The 22,847-nt window shown below is 38.8% G+C and overlaps 2 protein-coding genes across 2 annotated transcripts; one reads left to right on the top strand and one right to left on the bottom strand.

Annotated features, from left to right (window-relative positions):
* Window positions 1–1,460: 1,460 nt before the first annotated feature.
* Window positions 1,461–4,752, bottom strand: LOC140235011 (uncharacterized). The gene is made up of 3 exons (XM_072315048.1): window positions 4,621–4,752; window positions 3,521–3,677; window positions 1,461–2,609 (listed from the first exon to the last, which is right to left on the bottom strand). Exons 1-3 carry the CDS (start codon window positions 4,638–4,640, stop codon window positions 2,430–2,432), a joined length of 357 nt encoding a protein of 118 aa, XP_072171149.1. The 5' UTR covers window positions 4,641–4,752; the 3' UTR covers window positions 1,461–2,429.
* A 45-nt stretch (window positions 4,753–4,797) lies between these two features.
* Window positions 4,798–12,863, top strand: LOC140234808 (4-hydroxybenzoate polyprenyltransferase, mitochondrial-like). The gene is made up of 8 exons (XM_072314846.1): window positions 4,798–4,894; window positions 6,089–6,642; window positions 7,358–7,524; window positions 8,329–8,450; window positions 9,425–9,510; window positions 10,174–10,307; window positions 11,158–11,346; window positions 12,163–12,863. The coding sequence occupies exons 2-8, from the start codon at window positions 6,189–6,191 to the stop codon at window positions 12,322–12,324; spliced, it is 1,314 nt and encodes a 437-aa protein (XP_072170947.1). The 5' UTR covers window positions 4,798–4,894; window positions 6,089–6,188; the 3' UTR covers window positions 12,325–12,863.
* The last annotated feature ends 9,984 nt before the right edge of the window (window positions 12,864–22,847 follow it).

Here is a 22,847-nt window from a genome sequence, read left to right as displayed (position 1 = left end):
AAACAGTCATTTTGTCGACAAAATGACCAATTTCGTAACGAAATATTCCATGCGACACTTGGCGCTCCATGGTTTTTGTCCATGGTTTAAACCATGGTTTCATTTGTACCACCTTCATGAATTCGGGCCTAGAAGTCTGAGCCTACATCTTTGCATCCAGGGGGCATTTCATGAAGCATTTTGTCCGACAAAGTTGTTGGGACAAAGTTGCTCTCGCCAATCAGATGTAAGGATTTCAGTAGCTTTTAACAGTTTGTCAGAAAAAATATCCGACGAAAATGCTTCATGAAATGCCCCGAGGCGTGAAGATCAATTAAAAAAATGGCTTCTGCTTCTAGACGTTGTGGTTGAGAGAAGATAATTACTGTTACATACAGATGTGTGTCTTTTGCAATGCACACATACATGAAAACCACGCTCTAAGTCATTCATGTCATACCCTGACTTACACAAATATTAATTTGCCCAATCGATGTATATCCATAACATATATAATGTACACTGTACTTGTTTTCTGCTGTCACAAAATTACCAGCAAATTTCAAAGTTACCACCACTCATCACTTACGCCGATGAAAGTTCCATGTGTCCTGAATCTTTATACATTTCTGATAATGTTGGAGCTTCAATTTCAACTTGAAAATAATTTTGTGACTTACTGTCATATGTTCTTTCCAAGATTGATAAAATACTACTGTAGTGCACGTATTTGCATAATGAGTAAAGTAGATACACGTATAACAATATATCTCTACACCAATGAGATCAATAAACAGATTTGATGGATGAAATTTCCAGTTTTCCTGAACTCTCCATCTACCTGAACTGAATAGATACATAATGATGTTATGGTACCTTGTATACAATGCATCGACCATTTCCTAAAAAACATGCCTTATAACCCATGATTTTCATCCAAAGTAAAGATGAAAATAGAATGCTGCATGGCTATTACAAGTCAGATGCTGATTATTATTGCATTTAAAACTAGATTTATTTCTTCAGTTCATTCATAGCTTCAATGCATTTAAAGCAGGATAATTCTCTTCTCTTACAGGAAAAAACAATTGCCTCAGAAATTTGGACGGACTGCAGAGAATGGGACTGACACTGACAAGGTTGGATCTCACAATTAGCACAAAGGCGAATTCAAAACTACATGTATATCATCATAGCGTACTTGGGGACATCACACATTCATTTGTGTATCTCTCTTGTGAATATATGTCTCTTCTGCAGCCAGTTCCATCCCGGAAAAGAAAGTCATACTGTATCTGTAATATAATTTCAGTTGTAAGTTAAGGAGTCAATGATCATTTGGGGGCTCAGAGGAGCAACAAGTTAAAGACAAATGGTACATTCATTGCTTTTTGCAAGAATAAACTTTGGACACTCAGAAGATGACACAAGACTGCATGGGCATAACGAATGAAACAAAATACAATAACAATGTTTCTGGGCCTTTTTTTCTTCTTGTTGAATCTCTGCTGCTTTGTAATAATGTACCATAATGATGTTTGCATGAATCTGAAATTTACCCACAAGAGTGCACCATGCAGCTGTGTGTAACAATATCTTATATACAGCGTATACACATTTATTTGGTCTTGACCCAATGCAGTGTTTGTGCGAACTATATATTGCACCAATATGGCACATGTCTGTTTCATACACACACATATACACCAATAAATATCAGTTTGAATAAGAGCAGAAATTTTGAAACTTTCAATGAAAGTTTTGTCAAATTCACATGTAAAGTCTAACCTGCCGAGGAAAAAAAGTAAGGGCACCTAACTCAGAGATACAGTTGTAGTTGGCTATTGTAAATACAGCATCAAACTATTGAGTCAGAGTGCAGTCAGAACTTTAAAAGGAAGCCAGCTTAAAAGCATGCATGTTTGATTTCACAGAAGTCGCTTACAGCAAGTTTATAGAGGTGCAACCTGCCTGCAGTAACATATCAGTTTCTTCCCTTAATACTCAACCAAAAAGCAAAACCAAAACAAAATAAAATAACAGAACCAAAATACAAACAAACTGGTTTGATGATGTCCTGCACAATGGTTTACATCCCCAAGATTTCCTGAACCATGATCACCCAACACCTTATGGAGCACCCATTTCATTGGAGGGACAAAAAGCAGGCAAGAAATTAATTTCCAGCTCTAGCAGAATCACTTTTGAAAATCATGAAAAACTGCCTTCATCAAACAATGCATCTGATGGCAGGACATAATCATCAAAAGCCCTCTTTTGCTTTCTGACACACCCGCAATCTAAAAGTTACAATCACACAGATAAAAAGTTTCACACTGCACCAACATCACACCGTAATAATTATCCCTGAAGTGGCAATGAACAAAACCCTGACATGTTCTACCTGTAGCAGCACCCCAAAACGGACTTCACATCAATACTGGACATCATCATAATTTCCCTGTGGTTTGATTCTGTCCGTTTCCGTTGATGAGCCCTTTTTCTCTGAGTAGGGTCTGCAACTGTCCCCCATCCTTCATCCTCTCAAGGTCCGTCCCCCCACCGAGGTACTCCTGGTCAACGAACACGCTTGGCACTGTCCTCACACCAGTCATGTCTTTCAGCACATCCTTGAAATAGAGGTGAGATTGGGAGGACAAAAAAAATGTTGTTGTTTTATTTTATTTCTCCCCCTTCTCTCTCTCTCTTTCAGACATGCATTCTAATCTTTGTTACAAGGTTAACTCAGTCTAAACAGAGCCCGAAAATTTGCAATGATCCTTTGAAATGATAAAGATGCTGATCTGAAACTTTTATCAAAGCCCAAGAATAGCTGCAGAGCAATGATATTTTGTTTTAATCATTATTATTATTTCATGAAGTGTTTAATGAATTCAAGTAAAAAAAAAAAAAAAGCTTTCGTCAGAAAAAGTCCTGATTCAAGAATTTGACCATCTAATATTGACAAGAATAATTTTCTCAGATACAGTTCGGGCCTACAGGGTCAAAAGTAAGTATTTGTAGTACTTCATCGCAGGTAATGGAAGAAGAACCACAGAGTACATATTACTTTAAAAATATGAGAACTTGTATTATAATCACCAATATTCTAAACAGAGCATATGTTCTTTTAAAGTACTGTACCTAGCACCTGACTTGCCAAACATTGAAACTCTCTGCAAGAACTTTCATTTGGCATATGTTTACATTTCAGCATAGAACCCTACAGTTCAGCCAGCGATCAAGTTTCCCCTAGATCGCGATCACGGGCGATCAGTGATGCGATATGTCGCAATCAATTGATTGTATGCCGAATTGCATACAATCAATGATCGCGTATGCGATCACTGATCGCCCGTGATTGCGATCTAGGGGGAACTTGATCGCTGGCTGAACTGTACATGCATATTATTTGTGTCAGCATTAGAAAGTGTGCTCATAATGTTTTAAAGTGAGCAGATGCAGAACAGAAGGACAAATAATCACTATGTAATAATGTTAATCAATATGTAGGACATTTTGACAAAACCCTTGAAATAACCTGGATCTCTTGTTCATCAGACCGTTCTTCAATCTCCAAGACTTCTGCATTCTTGACTCCAACTTCTTGGAGGACTTCCTTGGCCTTGAGGCAGAATGGGCAGTACGACTTGGAGAAGACCATGATTCGATTGGCTTGAACAAGCCCTTGGACAAGGCTGAAAGAGTTTCACAGAAAACTAGTTCATCTCACAGAACGTACAATTAAAAGTCAATAGTACCACACAATCATCAACAAATTGTCATGTACATAAACAGAAATGTTTTTCACAAATACACTAGATTGTGTGTAACTTCAATTTCAGCTGTGAGTCTTCAAATAAAAAAAAAAATCACCTAGAGTAGTGATTTTACTGTTACATAATGTACTTTCTTGAATATATTTGTGTTCATCATACTTCTAGCACTATCGGAAAAATCGGTGTTAATCATGACTATTTCAATTGAGACAAGGTACCTCATTTGATATTCAATCGACCAATGACGATGACCAACAGCAAAGTAGGTTACCATATATGAAAGGGATGTTCTGTGAAGTAAGACATAGTCTTTGCATAACATATTCCACAGTGGCGGATCCAGGCGAGGGCGCACCGGGTGTGCCCCCCCCCCCCCCATCTTTTTGTTAAAAAAAACAAAAAACAAAAAAGGGTGCATGTGCACCCCCTTGGATGGTTTGCTTTATCCCTTCAATTTTGGAAAGGCACCCCCCCCCCCCCACCCCCCCCCCACCCCCCCCCCCCCCCCCCCCCCCCATTTACGGAATTCCTGGATCCGCCCATGTTCCGGCCAATATAAACCAATCTTTCAGTCAAGTAGGCCATATGCCGGACTTATTGGTATAAGAAACTATATGGAGGTTGCTTGTATTAATGTGTCCGGTTTCAACGAGTAGGCTAGTAATAGTAGGCCTAGAAAAAATCTACATGATATTCTTGTAAGTAGACCTATGTGCATACATGATCCATCTCCACTCCCACTAAAATACGTACGTGGGACTGTTATCACTACACTGCAGTGTAACATATTTAATAATGACTGCGAACAAACCATAACTTAGTTAACGAAACCGTGTACATCAATCAGAAATAAATTTGTCACCTTCTTACAGTGGCCGTCATCCTACAACAAAATCTAGCCTCAAGTGTGGCATCAAAGATGAACGAAACTTGGCGGAGCTTTCCTCACAAAGGCTTTTACTGGTTACGCAATACCCTGCCGCGCATGTGTCGTTCGCACTTGTGTTGTTGGTGGTGCACTGCATGCACTGCCCACATTTATCGTCGAACAAGTCAAGGAGAGAGCTGGCAACTACCGCTAACGTTAGTCAAATCATGGTTCACAGAGGTCACGTCTGATGAACTAAAGATCAGAGGTAAGCACTAGAAGATCATGGTAATAAAGAATCGGCAAGTTTTTTATTACCTCCCGGTTCATTCGACGTGTACGATTCGCCTTTACACGAGCTTGTCTGGCAGCTGGGTGTGTGTCGGTCGATACTCATGTGTGCTGATTTCTGCGCCAGCAGTCTCCCGACGAAAAGAAACTCGTTTCCGCTGTGGCGTTGGTCGGCTGTAGCTGTTCGTTCCACTGACGCCGTGATACTCGTAAATAAATCATAGAAACTAATTGCTGTACTATACATGTAGTATAGGTACGCCCTATAGTTACCCTTAAATGTTGTCCTAGATTCTACTACTGGATGTAAACTAATTTCTTATATCCTGTAGCTGTGATATGCAGTAAAGTTTACAGTTTTATGCAGACTACATCATACAAACTTTGTATACCAGTGTTAGGTACGCACGGCTGGCGCCACAAGCCGGGGGCCTACAAATGGTAGTTTATGTTTCTGCTGCCACTTTTGGGTTTCATCAGCTGACAAGCGGAAAAAAAAAAAAAAAAGAATAGAAAAAGAAAAAAAGCCTTACCCACGCTCCTCACTTCAACTTCAGGTTTCATTGGCAAAACAAAACAAAACAAAACAAAACAGAATAAATAAAATGAAATAGAATAGAATAAAATAAGATAAAATAAAAACATTGTTCTGGTACAACTTTCAATTGGAGTGGTTACACCCTATGTATTCCCATGTATTGTGCAAAAAAGTGCCCCCCCCCCCCCCCCAGTTCACCCAGCCCTGTTATGGTTCAAAGTAAAGCAAGCTGCCCATGATTCGACCATAACACCACCGTCCAAAATTCGACCACCTGCTACATGTAAAACCTGTGGGTTTGTGTGCGGTTGAATTTTAACACGGGGAGGTCGAACCTTGGCATTTTTGCTTTATATATATGAAGGGATTGAAATGATTGTCTTCTTCATCTGTTGAAGTGAATATTCATTATAGATTTTATATGGATCTAAATTTTGATATTTCATTTGTTGTGAACTTATAGAACTTGCCGTGACTCTCTGCTGTATGATTTTTAACCCATTGAGGACGAGTCCTGAGTATACTCGGGCAAGCTAGTGTCTATTTTGTAGCAAAATCAGCCCATCCTCAATTGGATAAAAGTGAAAATGTTCTCTTGTTCATGATGGCAAAATCTTGTTCTCTTGTACCAAGGTGAAAGATGATGTGAGCTGCCATCGTCTGCGAGATCACACCCTTGCTGGACCTTCACCGACAAATTTTCACAGAACTCACAAGTAACAGCAACATCAACATGATGTGTATGTGGGACCATGGACTGAGGCTTTGTGGACGTCTTCTGGCCAATTCTGCACCAAGCTGGACTAACCTTTCTCGAGGGCCTGTGTGCTCATTTGCAACAGTGGGATCACATTGTCACCATACCCAAAGAATTCCACCTCACAGGAGAGTGCCTCATAACTTGCAATATGCCAGAAAGCCTGGAAGTGAGACTATTACCAGTTCAGTGTGCAGACACAAATATTCAGATACTTTCCACGGAAGAGACTTTTTAATGCAAAGGTGTTTCCAAACATCAGTGGCATCACATGGTGCATGGTACCCAGTCTCTGGGAAGAGAGCACCCAGGACATATACAGGGCATGTACCAAGAAGGGACATCAGTCTGCGACCAGCTGCTATTGTGGAGGCAGCCCCCTCCAAAATCCAACCTTACCTTCGTCTGATCAGGCTGGACAAGCCTATAGGTAACTTGAATGCGTTCACTATTGCAGAGCTATAAGATGTGTGTGCTTTCTTTTAAGTCAAAGGAAATGGTACATTATTCTTCCAAAGAATGGCCAGAATACCATTTTGATAATGAAGGTATCAACTTCCTATTGACACATTCTAAGGAGTCATAACTACAGACAGTACAGACACATCCAACATTATGTGTAAACAAGGACTTATCGATATTAGAGGAAACAAAAAAAGAAATATCAGATTCATATGAACTAGGAAATCAGAGAATTACATGTATATGCCAATCCAGTCTAAAAGCTGCTTCTATACCTGCCATCTTATAAGTTGCAACTTTCCTGAGTCAACACTATACAAAGTGTAGATTTTACCTTTCATATGAATGACCATTAAAATTTATGAAATCACATGAGAAATATTCTATACCAGTCAAGGTACTTCATTATTATGATCTCAACACCAATGCAAGGTTGACTTAAGATATGAGGTCATCATGTGAATGGAAAATATCAGCATTTTACCCTCCTCTTAAGACTGCAAACAAGGAAGTGTTGTTTTTTAGCAGTCTTTCAATCTTCATGTCTCATGATATTATTGTGTGTCCAAAAATTTCTCATACACAGGAATAGGCTTGCTTGGCGCTACTTTAAACAATAATGCACCATCACCCGTCATGTGTCATGATACATACGGTTGTACATGTACATGTACCCCATACAGGGACTTGGCTGCTCTACCTCCCGTGTACATGGAGCATCGCCATGGCTGCCAGCCCGGGTCAGTTCCCCGATTTCTACATGCTGGGCATCTTCGGCCTTGGAGCTCTTCTGATGAGAGGGGCGGGGTGCACAATCAATGACATGTGGGACAAAGACTTTGACAAGTCTGTACGTAAGATTGCCCTTCATGGTGATATCGGTTCTAGGGCAATTACCCCAGACCCTTCCCCTTCCCCTTCCCCTGACCCTCATGCTAATCCTGAACCTAATCCTAACCCTAACCCTAACCCAAACTCTAATCCTAAACCTAACCCTAATCTTTACTATAACCTTATCACTAACCAGTATTTAGCTGGGGGGTGATTGTCCTTGGGGGGTAATTTGCCGTGATATGATAACTGATTAGAATGTGATACATACACACCAATTTGAAAAGCATTTCTTTCTTTTTTTTTCTTCAAGCTGCCCAATTGTGCAGATTCGGTGATCTCTATTCTAGCTTTGTTTGCCTGATTAAAAACTTGTTTGTATAGACCATCAGAGATATTTCTTAAGATTTATATATACCTGAGATCATTTCTGAGAAGGTATGTACTCTGTATATTGTAATATTGGTTTGTAGTGCTGCATTTTCGTCACTTGCTGGAAATCTGGAAAGGTAGCAAAATGGAACAGATAACTAGACAATAACTGACTTTTCCTCCTATACCTGTATATCTCATATTTTCCTCATTTTTTTTTTTTTTTTTTTTTTTTACTTTTATAGTACTCTCCTCCACGTGAAAACTTGATAGTATCGATAGATTACATTGTTACATCTCACAATATCACCTGCACATTTATGACTCTGGCTGGATGCTAACCAATTGTACACCAATGTTTTCCAGCATAGAGGAAAACAAAACAAAACAATACAAAAACCAAAGCAAAACAAACAAAGCTGCCAATTCATAATTTTCTGTTGCCATCTAGGTTGAAAGGACCAAAGTGCGCCCTATAGCAGCAGGTGAAATCACTCGTTTCCAGGCATTGGTGTTCTTGGGATGCCAGCTCTCTGCAGCTCTAGCCATCCTCCTCTCCTTCAACTGGTACAGGTGAGAAACTACTTCCAATCTACTGCATTATCTTGAGAGAGAGGCGGGTACAAATGCATGGAGACTCCAAAGTCTTTGAAAGGCACTAAAAAAGTACACAATTTAATTTCTTCTGCTACATGGCTGACACTATCATCCCCACAGCTTTGGTAGTTGCATGTGTGAAATGTGGATCAAATAATTCCCCTGGAGGTAGAAGACGTCTGGTTTAGTGTGCCCCCCCCCCCCCAATACTATTTACATTTTATCTATCTGAAGAAGGGAATGGTCGACCAGCTAATTGCCAGCTTTAAAAATGCCATCTTCTTTTGTGAGAAGAAACTTTAACAATTCTTTGGATTTTCTGATATTTACTTCAATTCAAGAGGAGATTGCATTAATTCTAATGCAAGAAAGAAATAGCCATGTCTCGTACTGCAATGATTGTCCCACATGCAAAAACTTCTAAACATGAACAATCTTTTTCTTCTCATTCTAAACATCGCCCTTGCTGCTTTATTTAACATATCTATCTTTGAATTTCGTCATTCCATGCCCTTATGTACAATTGCAACTTCAATCATATTTTTTGATGTAGCAAACTATTCTATATGATACAAGAGCTCGTAATCACATTTAGAATATATTTATTGAAATCATATTCTTGATGAGTGTTAATGTATTTGTTGTCTCTCGAATCATTTAACATAACATTCACTTCATTTCTGTATTGGGAGTATTCTGATCTTTCTTTTCTTCACTCTCGATCGCCACAGAAAGTAACGATCAAGTCAAGTCGTATCAAATCACCTTGAATCAGATCAAATCAGTTTCTTTCCTTCCTTGCTGGCAGTGTTACAGTGGTCATACCTCGCATCTTTCATGATTTTGCTTTTCCCTTTTAGTATCCTCTTGTCTGGAAATCAAATTCAAATTGAATCAAATCAAATCATATAATTTTTCTCCTGCATTTCTCTCCTTTTGCTGGTGAACAGCGTTGCACTGGGAGCATCCTCCATGTTCCTGGTGATCTCATATCCCCTCATGAAGAGAATCACATACTGGCCTCAGGCAGTCCTCGGTGAGAAAAATCCTGTTGCCCTACTATAAAGTAGTCATGAAAGTGTAGGAGCACTATTACGGTATCATCAAAATCTATACTTTCATCATAAAATTGCGAGAAGTGTGACTGGTAAAATAGATTGGTGAGGAAAAAGTGCAGTTTGCATACTTGTATTTCGGTGACAGACTTTAAACTCTTGGAAAGTGAGGTTTTTTCATGTTTGTCAAAGTTGATATTGAATTTTGCTAGAAAACAAAATGATAATAATACCTCTTTGGAAATTTTGTGTAAGTGTGCGAGTACACAGAGACCAAATATTTATATCTAAGTCTGTGGCAATCAGAAGTAATGATTTCATAGTGTTTTGTTATAATTTCATGATTACATTGATTCTCATTGCTGAAAATAAACCAATACTAATTTCCCTATGTGCAGGAGGTGAAGCTTTTTCTTTTTAACCCTTCAAAGCCATCACCACAGATTGCCATCAACAACTCATTTATTTGCAGTACAGTTGCTAGCGGTAGTGACTTTTTACGATATGATGCAAATCGTAATTGATGTTGGAATATGATAATAGTCAGCATGCAAGGCTATTCCAGACTGTATGAGCCCCATGGCATCTGTCCTGTCAGACTGTCACTGCATTGTGTCGTCTTTTTTTTTTTTCCTGGTGCACAGGACTGACGTTCAACTGGGGAGCCATGCTAGGGTGGTCAGCAGTCCAGGGTTCCTGCGACTGGAGCGTGGTCTTGCCCCTCTACCTGGCGGGCATCTCCTGGACGCTGGTCTACGACACCATCTATGGACATCAGGTGATTTTCCTCTTGAAGTGAACTCTTCACAATGCTTTGATAAGTTTTTGTGAGACGTACCATATCTGCCTTCTCCCCCAAAACTGCTGTGTTTACTCAAAATTTGATGTATATACAGTGTATGTTAATTTTCTCTGTCACTGAACACGGTGCAATATTTGTGTACATTTTTTTACCCATCTTCCCACATTTCCCCTTGTCAGAAAACTTTCAAGTTTATACCCATTGATGTTAATTTAAAAAAAAAAAAACAGAAATTAAGAATTTTCCCTTGTTGCTTAGTTGTTGCTGCTGCAGTGGGTTTTTTTTCCCCCGACTGAACTCATTTGAAAATTTTGCTTTGTAATACATTCAACTTTCATTTGCATTCAATAGCTCATAAAGCAATCTTCATAGTGACTGTTCACCATTGTTATATGATCACAGTTTCAAGTGGTAATGGTAATTGGTATCTGACTTGTAAACATAATATTATTTGGACTCATTTCTACCTCTAATGATAGTTATCATTGTGTGTATCAAATGTTGACTTCTTCAGTCATTACCAGCCTGTCCCAGATAACAGCAAACCTTGCATTGGCTAAATGCTTGTCCTGGCTTTGTGAATTAAGAAATTGCAGTAAATAGTCATAACTTTAATACCAACATCAGGAAAAACAGGATACTAGTACTGTGTCTGCCGTTTATTGCTATTCTGATTTGTGAAAATCGACAAAATGATCAATGTGCATGCTATCTGATTGTCTTGTGATTTACAAATGATTTTATACAGTTGCTTGTCTAGACTGACTTTTGTTGTTGATTGAATAGTAGTATGAGGAAGTGTTACGTTCAAAATTTGTATGATCAGGATAAAAAAGATGACATGATCCTGGGCTTGAAGTCGACGTCCATCTACATGGGAGAGAAGACCAAGCCATGGCTGACCGGATTCGGAGTGGCGATGATCTGTGGATTGGTGACGGCCGGGCTCAATGCAGACCAGACTCTCCCCTACTACCTGGCCGTATCTCTGGTAGCGGCGCAGCTTGGCAGTCAGGTCTGTTCTGCTCCGTTTCTTCTTATTGTGATCTGCGCGGTTAATTTGAACCACTGCAGGATTGTCATGATTGCAACAATTATGAGAAAGACTAAAATGACAACAGACTTCTTTTTTTTTTTTTTTTTTTTGCATTAGAGAATGAGGTAATGTATTTTAACAGAAATTATTTTTAATTGTAATTGTTGGATCTGGCCCCATCATCAAGTAACGCCTCCGTTTCCTAGATGATCAATACCTGAAAGCAGTAGTCATACAAAATATAAGATAATTTATAAGAGAGATACAAAATATAAGATGCATTTATAAGAGAGACACTGTGAGAAAGAAAAAAAAAAATGCAATCAATGGTAACTAACGGCAACATCATTCCATAGCTAATCAAAGCCAAGAAATCACTGATGGTTACCATACCACTGATTGCAAAGTTACCCATGATTGTAAAGTTACCATAGTGTCATGCAACTGGCCCCACTTGTGACATCTTTGTGATCAGGTTTTTCATAGATCTCACAGTAATATCTCCATCTAGCATGATATCCTAGTAGTACTGGTTTATACAGTCAAACCTGCCTTAGCGACCACCTGTCTGTAGTGGCCACCTTTTGTATATGGCCACTAAAAACATTTCCCCTGAAAGAGAGCAATGCTAAAGACCCTGTCTACACGTATAGCGGCCACCTGTCTATAACAACCACTTTTTCATCTTCCCTGGGTGACCACTATAGACAGGTTTGACTGTACCATAAAACAACCAATGCCTCATCCCTTTAAGATCCTCCCCTGAACTTTGAACTCTGACCTTTGTTGCACCAGATCTGGACCGTCGACATCAACAACCCAGAGGACTGCTGGAACAAGTTCCGGTCAAACAAGCGTCTTGGACTGATCATCCTGGCCGGTATCGTCACTGGAACTCTTGCCAAGACCACACACAAGCCAGATTCAGAGGAACATATAGATAATTTGAGCAAATGATATAGCTTATTTTATGTGAATTGTATATATTTTGCAATTGCAATGAACACTGTATGGTCACGCATTGACGTACTGCAGTGTATAGGATTTTTACTCCTTTCATCAGATGAATTTTGTCTTTTTTTGTGCAAGTGAAAAAAAAAACAATCTGAAATTTGAGACATTGATGTAGCATGTTTTTACGTGATGCAAACACGGGCATCTGACAGAATCAAAGAAGAGGTGAACTGTACATTTAGGTGTACATTTTTCTTCTAAAAGGCAGAATATTGACAAAATGCATCCGGTGGCATTAGTTTTTGAAGAATATTGCGTCCTCCCCATGACAGGCACAATGTGAGAAAAAGAAAGAAAGATGAAATTGGTATGGGATGACATAGCCCTTCTCAAATTACAATTATATCTGCAATCCAATTTAAAGGCCCGGTCCCACTGCACTTACGGATGCAAAGAGGATGTAAAGCGTACAAAAAATCCTGCCATCCGTTGGAAAACGCTACGAATCCGCTGTGTACCCATCGCATACGTGTTTCATCCGCTCTATCCATCGAGCATCCGTCCACTGTGATTTCATCCGCGCAAAAAGTTTTAAGCTGCTTAAAACTTTTAGAACGGATGAACTTTCCGCTGTGTACGATGTAAATCCGCGACATACGAGCAACAAACGTTGTATGTCCGTGCGGCATCCCTTAAACGTCCGCTGCATCCTCTCTGCATCCTCTGGGCATCCTCGCAACTCACATCCGCTGCAGCTAAAAACGGAAAGAGGGAGGAAAGATATGGTACGTGGAACGTCTTTACAGCGTTAATAGCACGTTAATAGAAAGGATGTAAGCGTATGCATCTCGTATATAAAGCATTTCGAAAGCATCCCCTCTGCATCCGCTCTGCATCCGCTCTGCATCCACTCTGCATCCGCTTTTTCTGCTATGCGTCCGTTTCGCAATTATCTCCGGTAACCCCTTCGGAGCTGTCATCCCCTTCCATCCGCTTTCATCCGCTAGGCTTCCGATGAACATCCGTTTAACATCCCCGCTACATACTACCCACGTCCGTTCTATTTCCGTTCTGTTACCGCCAATTTTCGCCAATTTTGTCAATTTCTGGAGCGGATGAAAGCGGATGAAGCCATCCCCGAAATTTTGCTCGTCCGCTGTGTCCTTTCTGCATACGCTTTGTGTCCGTCGGCCAGTGGGACCGGGCCTTAACTTATTACATTCAGGCCACAGATTTTCACTCAGATTTCTTGCAATTGACACCCTGCCAGAATGGACAATGACTTTGTCTGGAAATTGTGTCTGACCTTACTGAGTCATCATATGAGAACCAGTGCGTGGTGTTTTCAACATATAAAACCCATCTCTTGTTGGCCTGTGTATTACCTGGGGCAGAATGTATTTCTCATGCTTCTCTCGTACACTTCTACATGGTATTATGGTTTTATATCTGGTGCTGTTTTGTCTCATGGCCCTGTCCCATGGAGGGTTTACGAGTGCAAGTTTTAATCATTTGTTAGCTACCATGGCAACAAGTCGACATCTACCAATCAGCCCGACAGCATTCAGTCTCTGTGGTGATTGTCCTCTCCATCCGCATTTAATGCACATTTCAACGTCAGCGTTACATCCCATGCCCCATCATCACATGCGATTTGATCAGGCCAGGTAGGCAGACAGGGTAGACAGTTTGCGTACCATGTGCGAGAGCTATGCACTTTTTTGATGTCATAGAACCTTGTTTCTACATAAGTTGAATGCCCTGTGCAATTTTGCTGAAGGTTGAGATCTTTTTGGTGCATATGAGCAAAACTTCCTCTTTGATAAACTGTGTAGGTTGTTTATTTGTGCTCATGTTCCTATTTGCATTAACCTGTTGAACACAAGTCTCGAGTATACTCGGGCAAGCGTCTATGGGAAATAACCGTCCTCAACGGGGCAAGTGTGAGAAGTAAACAGCAGGCACGGCAAGATTAGTCTGGCTGTGTTTGTTTTTAATGTCAACTCATGTTATTTACGTCCATGGTATATTCAGGACAGATTCTCTGGACACCATGTACTGCATCAAAATAAAATTCCCTCTGATAGATTCATATTACATGTGTTTCATTATGTTAAAAATGATATGGTGTGAGGTCCATAATAAAAGTGTACAATAGTTTGTTTGTTGTTGCTGTTGTTGTCTCTAATCATGGTGCTACAAATGTATGTGTGTCAGTACGTGCATATGACTGTGATTGACGTCAAGTCCTATATCCAGAAATGCAAAACAAAATGCTGTGTTGATGTAGTGTTGAAGGATGTGCTTATACCTCCACTCTGGTAATACTACTCAACAGGGGCACTGTCCAAATTCTGTACACTGAAGAAAGTACAAATGAACTCATGAGATTCAAGTGTTGATTTTCATGAATAATTTCTGTTTAATTGATGCCCTTTGCATACAATCCAGAAATCAGTTAGTACACTGATAAATGAGAGAATACACAAGCATAATTTTTTCATGTTAGACACATGATGATATCGTTTGTACACAAATAAAATTTAAAAATCCATTCACGCACAAAAATACAAAATTAGACTTACAAATATTTGAATACATCATGATAAAAAAAAAGAAATGATTGAAAATCGTCTCCTTGCTCTTGTTACATCACCCCTGAATATAAACTCCATTCATATTTTCCATCAGTTCACCGTTAAGCTCATCAATGTCTGTCATTATAGTTTAATATGTACGTTCGTTCTTCCTAACAAGTACGGTCAACCTCGTACATGTCAAAAACTTGGCCGAGTCTAAGAGAATTCAATCCAAGATGAACATAAACACCTATTGCTCATGTTGTGTAAGTTGAAATTCCTATGAATCAAAGGATTTTCTGTGGTCCCTTTTGATTTGACTTGGGCGAGGTTGACTGCAAGTTAGCTTTCCCTTCTCAACTGACCGTCCCTTTCTGAATGGATCAAATAGAAATTAATCGTCGAAAAGGCATGCAACATTCACAGTCACATGCAACGGTCACAATATGCAGCGAGTTAGTTACCACGGATACGCCAGGACGAGGACAAAAATCATGTTCACGTGAGCATGCAAGCTCATTGGAACATTTCACAAACAATCAACATGCAGTTATACACGATCCTCCATTTACAGTCCTAAGACATATGGAGGGTTTTACATGGATAGTATGCGTGCAGGTTAGAGATAACTACATGTATGTAAAAAAAAAAAATTAAGCTTAACACATAACTGGAAAGACTGTAGATGAAAACAATTATTACAGTGGAATCTGCAGGAATTCAGTAGAAACCTACAGAAATTTTACAAAATGGAAATAAGCGAAATATTAAGATAGATACCATGTGTCACAAATTCCATGTAACAGTACACCATCACAAGTCCCAAGAGAATATATAAAAGAAAAAAAATTGTTTGATTCCCAGGGGATTTGGCACTCGCTGATTTTGAAAAAAACAACAACATCAGTACAATATAATTTCCATGTAAAAAAAAAAAATGATTCTAGCAAAGAATAAAACAAGAACAAAATTACTTGACAATTTTAAGAGTACAAGCTAACAGCGTACAAGTTGTACTGTCTCTCAGATATGGAACCTATTATTAAAAGCTTCTAGTATACACCAGCCTCTTGTTTAAAAGAAGACTGGTATGAAAAACTTTCGATATAATAATACAAGTCTCCCTTTTCTCAAATTTCTTCAATTTATTGTTTACTGCCTAGAGTTCAAACTTCCCTTTTAATATTAAAACCCCTTCTGAGAGTTTGCTTACAATGAGGTACATTATACAGTATCAATTCATGTTCAATTCAATAGCATCTCTAAGAGAGACTTTCGGACACATTTTATGTGAGTTGTACATGTACATACAGCATCCCTACACATTGTTTTTTCCTCAAATGAAACACAAACAAGTGTGCCAAGTGCTTCATCTTTTAAGCAGACAAGTTTTCAGGTCCCCCCCCCCCCCCCCATCTCTTGATCTAACCTCTTCACTTCATTCCAAGATGGGCATTTTACTTTCAAAAATATAAAACAAAACAAAACAAGTACAATGACATAATCAACAATTGGTCTGAAGTGAATTTGGAGTATTAAAGATCCTGCAAATTTTAACTTGGTGTATGAGTGGGGAGCGCGGATGATGCCAAATTTACCAATAAGCACTGTATTGTATTTGAAGCCAGACTTGCCAAATGTGACCATTAAATCCAATCACCTAAAAGAAATTAACACTTACAAAATACTCCACCGATGTAAAAACCCACCACCAGATACAGTTACCAGGACAGTTACAACAGTAACCACTTATAAACCACAGAAGTTATCACACTACTCTACCCAACTAGACTGATTTTCGTCACAAAATACAATACCATTACTGCTTCAGCCATCACAACACTGACAGGGGGTGTTCATAATCACATCTTGTTACACAGAAAAATGGACAGTATCGGCTGCAGTCCAAAGGAGCCTGCATTCACGACTGTTCTGAATGGCATATGCTCCACACAAACACAATCTCCTCTTTAAAACATTCCTACATGCTGACAAGTTATCCTCTAATGAAAAGGTCTCAAAACTGTTATCACAATAAACTTTTTTTTTCTTTTTTAACTATCCCTTCTGAAGTAACTGTTTGTGAATGTCTTTCCCTTTAGCTACATTGTATGGCACTCTGCTTAATTTTTCACTTCTACTGCTCTGCTTTATCTTTGAATGTGGTTGGATTTAGCCTACACACACCAACAAATCTTGACTACCCTCAAACAAAAGTCTACCCTATTACACATACACGTGAATGGCAGTTCAAAATATTGATTTAAAAAAAACATTACACAGTCATACGAAAAGCAGGACAAATTGGGGGACATTAAAAAAAAAGGAAAAAAAAAAAAACATGAGAGAAAGATGCTAAACAAGTGGCAAGAAATGCATATCACGGCGTGTTTGCATCATTCCTGAAAACATTTTTACTGCTACTGCTGACGTCTGGTTCCACAGCCACTGCCCCATACAGGTACACACTGTAGCTGCATGCAGTGGGTGTGGAAATCCCACAGACTATTAAAGCGTTTTTGTTTTATTTGTTGTTTTTTTTTCTTAGAGGTAGTGGATCTAACTTGCCAATCATCATGTTTGGACTAAGGAGGCATCACAATGCAGTGAATGAAAAATCACAATGCCGTTCAACGTCTCGCCAAATCGGCGTATATATTATCAAAGAACAATGTCCACAAATCTATCCCTGTATGCAATATTTCACAATTAATATGTAGTTGCTTTTTACTTCCGGCATAGGTGATATCTCTCTATGAGACAGTTCCCTTTCACACCTTCTTGATTTCAACAATGCATTTTTGGTCAAACGACAAGTGAAACATAAGCTCAAACTTCTGACAGGTTCAGCTCTAAAGAAATTATACCCTTCCACAAAACTGTCCTCCATGTTCGTTTGACACTTCAAATATATTGGACATATCTCCTCCTAGCAACATCAGGATAAGGGTACCAGGGGCGGATCCAGGAATTCCGTGAAGGGAAGGGGGGGGGGTGCAAACAATATTTCTGTGCTACTTCCGGGTTTCATTTCATTCTTATTTCTTTTGTATTAACAACAAATAAAGAGGGGCTGCACGCCCGGTGTGCCCCCCTCTGGATCCGCCACTGGGTATGATCACGTGATGACAGCATGCAATGTCGGGATGACCTTTCACAAAGTATTTGGAATGGTAACGCCTCAGTGGAAAAAAGTGTATTACAATTATGTGACCTGTCACTGCACTGTTCTGATAAAATCGCAGAAAAAACTGCTAAATAGGGGGATTTAGTTGCAACAATATAGAGTGAAATCTTTTAAATTTCTTCAAAAATGAATGTTTTGACATCTTTCCTCCAAATACCATGTTTCTTGATTTTTTTTTTCTCTCATTTCTTGATTTAACTTTAGTGTTTCATTTGTGATCTGGATTTAGAATGAAATGACAGGGCAGTTCAGTTAAAAAGAAGAGGTTCCATAAATATTCACTATATTTTAGCCATGTACATGGGCAGTCACAAATATATTAGTATCTGTTATCACACCTAGACCTGAATACCACGCTGCTGAATACTACAAAAAGAAAATATACCCTTTACTATAAATATTACAAAATGAACTATATTTACACTACTACAACTAGTGACATAAAATTTCTTTGATGGTTTGAAAGCTATAACACACTTATATCGGCATGAACTTCAGGCTGCTTTTGCCCAAGCACAGTGACTTACGTTCTGATCAACAGAAAGGCATACAAGTACACAAATGTATTCGACGTGTTCATGACACCGTCCTAAGTCTGCGAAATTTCAACATCTTTCTTTCTGGATGACAGCAATATAATATTGAATGTGAATACAGAACTAACAAAGCACCGAAAAAGCATGAAACTCAAAATACGAATACGTCACAATCAATGCGTCTCAGGTGCGAAAAACACAAAGAATCGAACATTAACGATGTTTCATGAACATACCATGGACTGACCACAATGCAGACAGAGCAATCACACATTACAAACATAGTATCACAAATCATTGTATCTGGTAATTTGGATGACTGAAAAATATATCAAGTGATAAGAAGGTTTCAATCATTTTTAAAGGTACTTGCAGCACAAAAAAAAAAACTGACATCGACGAATAACTGGCATGATGTTGCAGATACGAGACCAATGGTAAATAATCAAAATGCACATACCATCTTTACTGATACATGTATTCACATTTTATCCTGAACATACACACGTAAGAAAAGTGTATGATGATTGACAAGGTGCCATTATCTGAATGAGGTGACATTCATTTGAATACAAACCCTCCCTACCAATAAATATTGATGAACACGCTATGGGCAAGGTGTTGTTATCATGAACAATTCATTTCATGAACACATTGAGCCACTGCTCTCACATCGCCCGACAACAGAATATCATTATGTCCTATGAAAGGTGTGTGCATGTGTGAGAGAGAGAGATAACAAAAAAGAAACACAGAGGATATCCATACCAGGTACATGATCAGACAGAACATCCCAACTGTAAAATAAGAACGTACTGTCAATTGACCTAGACCAGTTTATAAATTATTCTCTTTCCTATAAAACAGAAAAAGCATATTATTATCATTGATAATAATGATATTGATTCATAGTAGTCTTTGCAAAATCTTTATTATCACTGATAATAATATTGATTCATAGTAGCCTTTGCAAAATCTTCTAAGCAGAACCATCAACTTTCCTGTAATATCACTCAATACTACATAGCCCACTTGTTTTCATGACTCAATGACAAATATGGATTCAATAACAAAAACTATCACATACATTGTACATGTGAACATCAAACACATGGACAACAATAGATGGGATTACAATGCCCAAGTAATGCAACCAACTTTTTATCTGGATACACTTTACAGAAAATATTCCATAGCTCTACATAAGCACTCTTCAGATTACCCCGGGCAAGTGAATTTTGGTTCAGGCAGGTTCAGTTTGGTTCAGGTCATTTGAGGAGACCTCAAAACTTGCTGGGCTGACGACAGCCCGCCAACTATTAAACTCCAAGAAAGAAACAAATAAATAGAGCTTCATATTAGAATAAAGACCAGTTATTACAACTCGACAGCATTAGTATTAAACCAATTTTTAACGACTTGATAGCATTTAGAAATACTATCTAAATGGCAAGTCTCACAGGACATCTTTCATTTCCTATTTTGCTCGAGCCGACAGATGGTTTACATCAATTAAAATTCACTTGCGCGAGTCGGCAAATTCTTCTTCAAGTTATGTAGAGCTATGTAATTGTTTATTTACTTTTGTGTTATTCCTGCCATTGTGAGATTGCCCTTCTGTTCCATACCATTTTGGGTTCTACAGTACCCTCCCATAATTTCCCCACGGAAACAAAACTCCCCTTGTTCATCCCGTCTCTGCTTGATCGAAAGTTGATTTGCACTGCCCCATAGAAGACGGGGAGAACAGCCACTACCTGGGGGACTGCACGACTTTCACATGTATGAAACTGGTTCACATATACATGTATATATATATACAACATTAAAAAGAAAACAACAAAAACAAAAACATGCATCTTTGGTGTCGTAAACACATGGTCACTGCACACATAAGTCAACCTTCGTGTATATTCACGTTAAGTAGTCGCTACGGCAGCATTGAACTTGTTCGTACCTACACATTACAAATGTCACTCATCTCAAGCAAAGTGACAGTATTCCTTGCATCATTTCAGAACTACTTGAACAGACATATTGTATTTGTTTTCTATGATTGTTCACAACATCCAGGCTGTCTGACCTCCAAAGGATTGATGGCAGTTTTAGTACTTGAGTTCGTATCATTTCGCTGACGTCTTGAGTGACACAATAGATTCTGCTGATTGTAAAAAAAAAAAAAAAAAGAAAGAAAGAAAGAAAAAAATGATAGGAAGACACAAGAAGGATAAACTACTTTCCTATTTCCATCTGATTTGCTGTTGGCAAATTCTATTGAAAAAAAAAAAATGCTGACACAGACATATTGGTAAAATGGTAGATTTGCAAGGGGGTATAACAGTCCTTTGGTAGTCTTGCACGTTGTAATGACTAATACACATTCAAAGACCCCTGCCCCTCCTTTTGATAAGATAATTTGAGTAACAGCCAGCCTTGTATCACCAGAAAGCTGCTAAGCTGAAGATACATCTATGTCACTGGAGAAAGGAAATTACAAAGCAATGTTGCAGACATACAAATGACACTAATGGAAACGGCTCTGTGGTACATTTTATTTACAAGGGGAAAATCATTTTCGGATACAGAACACCCTAAAAGGGTAAGATTGTCTGAGTTTTGGTCTTACCTCGGTTCTCTCCTGTAAACATTATAATTCATCTTCTGCCTTCCTGATTCAATATGGCAAAGTGGGACAAAATCACTTGCTTACTTTTAATCTTTTTGCCTTTTTCTCTCTTCTCTATTTTCCAGGGGGATCCTTCTTTTCTTTTCTTTGGATGATAAAAAAAAATCTATGCTAGTACTATAGTAAATGAACAGGGAGATATAAAGTGTGGCATACAACCCACAGTCCTTGAAGTGTCATACGGCTGCAAGTCTGATTACATAATTCCATGTTCGTCCTATCTCCCACTTTAAATATTCTGGCTCCATGGTATATTCGCATTTCCTATCTACAGTATAATCATTTCAAAGTTCACCTCTTTACAAACAACTTGTACGTATATCCAAACAATTACTTCCCCCAATGAAATGACACAATTATGATCTTTCTCTATTTCTAAAAATTACATCATTGGATATCGTGCATTCAGAAGATTCGTTTTTCCTGTTGATTTGAACACATAAACAGGAACTGACAGTATTCTCATATCTACTTGCGAGGAGTAACACAGATTGGTATTTATCTAGTCCGGTACCCACACCATTACTTTGGCACTTTCATCAGCACAGCATATACAGTCCAGTGCATATACTGCCAACACCTCACATGCTGAACATTTCGACACCCTGAAAATGAAGATTGCGGTCAATCTTTTCTGATTATCATGGCAAAACATAACGACAAACAAACGGGAAAAAAAAAAATTGAAGTTGTTAATCTGCAATGCAGAACGTCATACCTGTCACATCAATGCAATAATGTCACTAGTCGCAATTCCCATGATTGGCAAATTGGCCAATATTCCCTCATTGTCTCGTCAAGATACTTCAATCATGATGCCTCGTGTATTTCCACAGCTTTTTTCTCTTTTCACTGTGTTGTTTTGCATCATCGCACTTTGGCTACAGGGGGACGAATTTCAACTCTCAAATAAATTGCCCCTTTTCCACAAACACCGCACATTCTAGCGAGCCTCTTGCAGCACAAAGACTTGAGAAGCAGTATCAGGATATCCTGTTCTTTGGTCTAACATCTTTCAGGCACAGGTCTTACCATTGCATATCAAAATCGCGTCGCAGTTGCTTTCCAAAAAAATAACTCTGCACTGCCTTGACGGAGGTAGCCTCCATCTCTAAATCAGCAACTACGCTCGCTCTACTACCAAACATCAATCTTTGATATAATCTTTTGATTCTTCCTGGTAAAATAGCATCAAATCAGCGTTTCTCTATTTGCTAAGGCATTGATCGTGATGACAATAAACAGGAACCTAGAAATTGTTCAATTTTGGTTATTCCTTTTTGGAGGCATTTGTTTTGTGTGTGCGTGTGTGTTGAACATTTCTCCCTTGCCTCTCATCTAAAATGCACACTTATTCTCACATGCTACGTTGTGATCCTGTGACATTGTTCTGAGATGGCAAGGCTTTTTAATCCTCACTATCCCCTACACACAATGGCAATAGAAACCATCAACCAGTTTATATCGGCTAGCATGCAAAAATGTGCTGCATTTTTCCTGCCACAGCATATTTCTCAATTTCCTTCTTTCTTTTGAGA

This window comes from Diadema setosum, chromosome 11 (assembly GCF_964275005.1).
Source record: "Diadema setosum chromosome 11, eeDiaSeto1, whole genome shotgun sequence".
NCBI classification, from domain to species: domain Eukaryota; kingdom Metazoa; phylum Echinodermata; class Echinoidea; order Diadematoida; family Diadematidae; genus Diadema; species Diadema setosum.
This window is presented reverse-complemented; position numbering and strand designations above follow the sequence as displayed.